The sequence below is a fragment of the Mustelus asterias genome, chromosome 3, assembly GCF_964213995.1.
Source record: "Mustelus asterias chromosome 3, sMusAst1.hap1.1, whole genome shotgun sequence".
Classification (NCBI taxonomy): domain Eukaryota; kingdom Metazoa; phylum Chordata; class Chondrichthyes; order Carcharhiniformes; family Triakidae; genus Mustelus; species Mustelus asterias.
In genome coordinates, this window is record NC_135803.1 from 131,977,309 (window position 1) to 131,983,308 (window position 6,000).

General features: G+C 43.4%; 1 protein-coding gene across 2 annotated transcripts in view; it reads left to right on the forward strand.

The window, feature by feature from the left end:
* LOC144491597 (FYVE, RhoGEF and PH domain-containing protein 3-like) overlaps positions 1–2,998 on the forward strand; it is a 243,243-nt gene extending 240,245 nt beyond the window's left edge. For both annotated transcript variants that reach the window (XM_078209631.1, XM_078209633.1), the window contains one exon: positions 2,090–2,998. In XM_078209631.1, coding sequence (XP_078065757.1) covers positions 2,090–2,311 — 222 coding nt within the window. In that variant the 3' untranslated portion in view covers positions 2,312–2,998. The remainder of the gene's footprint in view (positions 1–2,089) is intronic.
* Positions 2,999–6,000: the final 3,002 nt, after the last annotated feature.

A 6,000-nucleotide genomic window follows, 5' to 3' on the forward strand; every position in this document is an offset into this window, starting at 1 on the left:
AATGCTGGAACTGTATAAAATGCTGGTTGGGGCACAGCTGAACTTTTATGTATAGCTGTGATCACCACATTACAGGAAGGACCATAATTCCTTTGGAGAGAATGCTGAGGAGATTTACAAGAATATTGCCGGAGCCTGAAAATTGCAGCTATGAGGAGAGATAGGCTGGGGTCGTTTTCCGTAGAACAGAGGAGGTTAAGGGGTGACCTCATTGAGGTGTACACAATTATGGGGAGCCCAGAGAGGGTAGACAGGAAAAACCTGTTTCCCTAGCCAAGGGGTCATTTACCAGGGGGCATAGATTTAAGGAGATTGGTAGAAGGCTTAGATGACATGAGGAAAAACCTGTTCACCCAATGGCTGGCCTGGAATTCACTGTTTAAGCTGGTGATTGTGGCTGAAACACTCAACTCATTTGAAAGATGCCTGGATCTGCACCTGAACTGCTGTAACTGGCGGGGTTATAGACTTAGGTATTGGAAAATGGGATTAAAATGAGCGACTAGTTTATTTTTTCTCTTTTTGGCCGGAGCGCGCACGATGGGCTGAATGGTCTTTCTCTGAAGCGCAATTTTTCCATGGTACGTGTATCAATGAATTATTTTGTAGGTGGTAAGTGGGTCTTGGAAAAAACAATTGCCTACATATAAATCAACTATGTTTCATGCTACATATTTAACCTTTTGAGGGCCAAATATTTCTGTAGCTTCCTGTACCATATTTAGTGACATCTGTAGAAGCAACTTTCCTGATCATTCTGGACCAAACCTGTTTAAGACCATAGAATAATTCACTGATTTCTGAAAAGATTTCAATGTCCTCTTCTGTTGTTTTGGAGCAGAATACTGCCATCTTCAAAAGGTTCAACAATCTCACTGCTTCTGAAATAAATGAAGTGATTTTACGGTGACATTATTTTCTTTTTCTGACAATAGCCGAGAACGTAGAAACCTTTGACTTGAGATTGTATCCGCCACTGGAATTTCCTGGCACTAAATTAAACTCTGTACTCTCCATGCTGAAATTATGTGCACACATTGGGTGGGATTCTCCATCCCTCCTATCACCGTGGCGTGTTTTGTGATGGCGGAGGTGGTCCACCATTGGCCGGTGGTGAGATCTTCCGGTTCTGCCGCTTCCATAGCGTTTTCCGCTGTTTGCACCCTCTATTGATGGGGACACCACAGCTAGGGGTCACCGTTGGCAGGACCAGAAGATCCCACCGGTGGGAACGGCTGGAAAACTTGGGCCATTGTATGTGTTGGAGGCTTTGTTGACTGTTGACACGTTCAATCTGATGTTTTTCTGGATGGGAAAGGTGGGGAACTGGATCTCAATTTCCACATATTGTTCTTAAAAGTATGTTAAAGACTTGACTACCTTTTCCACGCAGGTGGAGAAGATAGTCAAGAAAGCATGCGGCATGCTTGCCTTCATCGGCTGGAGCATTGAGTTTAAAAATTGGCAAGTCATGTTGCAGCTTTATAGAACCTTAGTTAGACCACACTTGGAATATAGTGTTCAATTCTGGTCGCCATATTACCAGAATATGTGTAGGCTTTGGAGAGGGTACAGAAAAGATTTACCAGGCTGTTACTTGATATGGAGGGAATTAGCTATGAGGAGTGGTTGGAGAAACTTGGTTTGTTCTCACTGGAACGACGGAGGTTGAGGGGCGACCTGATAGAAGCCTTCAAGATTATGAGGGGCATGGACAGAGTGAATAGTCAGAAGCTTTCTCCCAGGGTGGAAGAGTCAATTACTAGGGGCATAGGTTTAAGGTGCGAGGGGCAAGATTTATAGGAGATGTGCGAGGCAAGTTTTTTTACACAAAGTGTGATGGGTGTCTGGAACACGCTGCCAGGGGAGGTAGTGGAAGTGGATGCGATAGTGACTTTTAAGGGGCGTCTTGACAAATACATGAATAGGGTGGGAATAGAGGGATATGGTCTCCAGAAGAGTAGGGAGTTTTAGTTCAGGTGGGCAGCATGGTTGATGCAGGCTTGAGGGGGGGGGGCGAAGGGCCTGTTCTTGTGCTGTAATTTTCTTTGTTCTTATTTCATATACTTAGTGGGAAGTTTTCTTACAGGAAGGAAAAAATGCCCGTACTATCCCATTGCCTGGCTATGAAATCGAACTTCCCAGTTCCGCTGATGCGATTGAGAAGAAGCATGCTTTCAAGCTGCGGCAGTCCCAACAGATTTATTATTTCAGTGCAGACGATGAGGAGCTTCAGAAAAGATGGATTGACATCATCACCAAAGCTGCCAAAGGTGACGTCGAGGAAGAAGCCTGTAACTCGGTAGAATAAAGAAAAACAGTGGCCAAATTAGCAGCAGATGAAACCAAGGCTGTATAGTGACTTTCTATGGTGTGAACTGTCTTCTCCATACTTGAATTAAACAGTGAGGGCACTTTCATTTGAGGAAGACGCTTACAATTTAATCATCAGTATCAGACTTAAGTGTTTTGTGTGTTGTTGGTCTTCAACAATTATGACAATTGTACTACTGATGGACCCAAGCACATCAGAAAAAAGTGTTGCAATTTACAAATTAATTACGTTGTTCATTCCATTTCAATCCAGTGCAGTACAGTTTCTGTGTAAATGTGTTTAAAAGCAGTACTTGCAATTCCTCTGTGCAAGATGTATAGTAATTCATTAGCTAAATGTATGTTCATTTTAAGTTAAAACTTGTGACTCCCTGTGGCTGGCCACTTATGGTCTATCAATTGTCTGTATCCAATTCTTTAAACACAAGTGTTCTTTGTCCTATTTGGCATTTGATGATGTAATTAATTTCTTCATAAGTAAGAATGCTAAATGGATTTTTCTCATGTTCCCTACTGCTAACAAAAGGCAGGCAAATGCTGTACACTTGCAAATGTTTGCTGCCTGTAGATTGTGTGGTGCATAAACCTGACGCTGAAATCTGTATGCCAATTTCACTTATTTATGTATTGTGCTTTTAAATAAAAATGCCTGCTTTTCACCATTATTACACTCTTAGACAAGCTGAAGTCAACTTGGTTAGATCGCCAATCTGTATTCACTGATACATTAAGTGGAAATTATGGGGGAGACGATGGCCTAGTGGTGTTATAGCTAGACTCTCAATCTGGAAACTCAACTAATGTTCTGGGAGCCCCGGTTCGAATCCCACCACAGCAGATGGTGGAATTTGAATTCAGTTAAAATATCTGGAATTAAGAATCTATTGATGACCGTGGAACCATTGTCGAGTGTCGGAAAAAAACCATCTGGTTCACTCAATCTGCCGTCGTTACTCAGTCTGGCCTACATGTGACTCCAGAACCACAGCAATGTGGTTGACTCTCAACTGCCCCTCTGAACAAGGGCAATTAGGGATGGGCAATAAATGCTGGCCAGCCAGCAATGCACATGTCCCATGAATGAAAAAGAAATTAAACAGGAGCAAAAATTGAAGAATAGTTTGTTGCTCGAGAATGTGAGGAGGTCCACATGATATACAACAGCAGCTGGACCTGAAGGCCTGTTTCTGAGCTCTAACTTCAGTGTAATATTTGTACATCTACTAGTACCTGGTTGTAGCTGCAATCAACAGAATGCCAGGATAGGATTGCCCCACAGCCATTGCTTCAGGTACAAAGTAATTTATAATGTATGGAGGGATGGGAAGGAGGTAAATTCATCATTTTAAAAACTTACAACAGACTAGGGAACGAGCTATTTTGGATCTGGTATTGTGTAACGAGGTAGGTAGAATTAAGGATCTTATTGTGAAGGACCCTCTTGGGTCTAGTGACCACAATATGGTCGAATTTCTGATTCAGATGGAAGAGGAGAAAGTTTGGTCCCAAACCAGTGTCCTCTGTTTGAACAGAGGGAAATATGATAGAATGAGGGATGAATTGGCTAAGGTAGACTGGGAGAGCAGGCTGGCAGGTAGGATAGCTGAGGAACAGTGGAGGATTTTTAAGGAGATCCTTTTCAGTTCTCAGCAAAAATATATTCCAGCAAAAAACAAGGATTGTAAGAAAAGGGAGAACCAGCCGTGGATAACGAAGGAAATAAAGGAAAGTATTAAAATAAAAACAGCTGCGTACAGAGTGGCCAAAAATAGTGGAGAAACAAGTGATTGGGAAAAATTTAAGAAACAACAAAGAGAGACTAAGAAAGCGATAAAGAAAGGAAGGATAGACTATGAAGCTAGGCTAGCAATTAATATAAAAAATGATAGTAAAAGTTTTTATAAATATATAAAAAGGAATAGAGTGGCTAGAGTGAATGTTGGACCCTTGGAGGATGAGAGGGGGGAGTTAATAGTGGGAAATGAGGATATGGCTGAGTCTTTAAATACGTTTTTTGTGTCGGTCTTCACGGTGGAGGACACAAATAGTTTGCCAAATATTAACGATAGAGGGTTGGCAGCAGGAGAAATACTTAATACAATTAATGTTACCAGAGAGGCAGTGCTGGGTAGACTAATGGGACTGAAGGTGGACAAGTCCCCGGGTCCGGATGGAATGCATCCCAGGGTATTGAAAGAAATGTCAGAGGTAATAGTGGATGCGTTAGTCATTATTTATCAAAACTCGTTGCATTCTGGGGTAGTGCCGGTTGATTGGAAAACGGCTAATGTTACGCCGCTGTTTAAAAAAGGAAGGAGACAAAAGGCGGGTAACTATAGGCCTGTCAGCTTAACGTCTGTAGTAGGGAAAATGCTGGAATCCATTATTAAAGAGGAGATAGCAGGGCATCTGGATAGAAATGGTTCGATCAATCAGACGCAGCATGGATTCATGAGGGGAAAGTCGTGCTTGACGAACATGTTGGATTTTTATGAAGATGTGACTAGGGCGGTTGATGGAGGAGAACCGGTGGATGCGTTGTTTTTGGATTTCCAAAAGGCGTTTGATAAGGTGCCCCATAAAAGGCTGCTGAAGAAGATTAGGGCACACGGAGTTGGGGGTAGTGTGTTAAAGTGGATTGGGGACTGGCTATCCGACAGGAAGCAAAGAGTCGGAATAAATGGGTGTTTTTCCGGTTGGAGGAAGGTAACTAGTGGCGTGCCGCAGGGATCGGTACTCGGGCCGCAACTGTTTACCATTTATATAGATGATCTGGAGGAGGGGACGGAGTGTAGGGTAACGAAGTTTGCAGACGACACAAAGATAAGTGGAAAGGTGAATCGTGTGGAGGACGGAGAAGATCTGCAGAGAGATTTGGACAGGCTGAGTGAGTGGGCGAGGATATGGCAAATGGAGTATAACGTTGATAAATGCGAGGTTATACACTTTGGAGGAAATAATAACAAATGGGATTACTATCTCAATGGAAACAAATTAAAACATGCTACCGTGCAAAGGGACCTGGGGGTCCTTGTGCATGAGACGCAAAAGCCCAGTCTGCAGGTACAACAGGTGATCAAGAAGGCAAATGGGATGTTGGCCTATATTGCGAAGGGGATAGAATATAAAAGCAGGGATGTCTTGATGCACCTGTACAGGGCATTGGTGAGGCCGCAGCTGGAATACTGTGTGCAGTATTGGTCCCCTTATATGAGGAAGGATATATTGGCATTGGAGGGAGTGCAGAGAAGGTTCACCAGGTTGATACCGGAGATGAGGGGTTTGGATTATGAGGAGAGGCTGAGGAGATTGGGTTTGTACTCGTTGGAGTTTAGAAGGATGAGGGGGGATCTTATGGAGACTTATAAGATAATGCGGGGGCTGGATAGGGTGGAGGCGGAGAGATTCTTTCCACTTAGTAAGGAAGTTAAAACTAGAAGACACAGTCTCAAAATAAAGGGGGGTCGGTTTAAGACAGAGTTGAGGAGGAACTTCTTCTCCCAGAGGGTGGTGAATCTCTGGAATTCTCTGCCCGCTGAGGTGGTGGAGGCTACCTCGCTGAATATGTTTAAAGCGCGGATGGATGGTTTCCTGATCGGTAAGGGAATTAAGGGTTATGGGGATCAGGCGGGTAAGTGGTACTGATCCACGTCAGATCAGCCATGA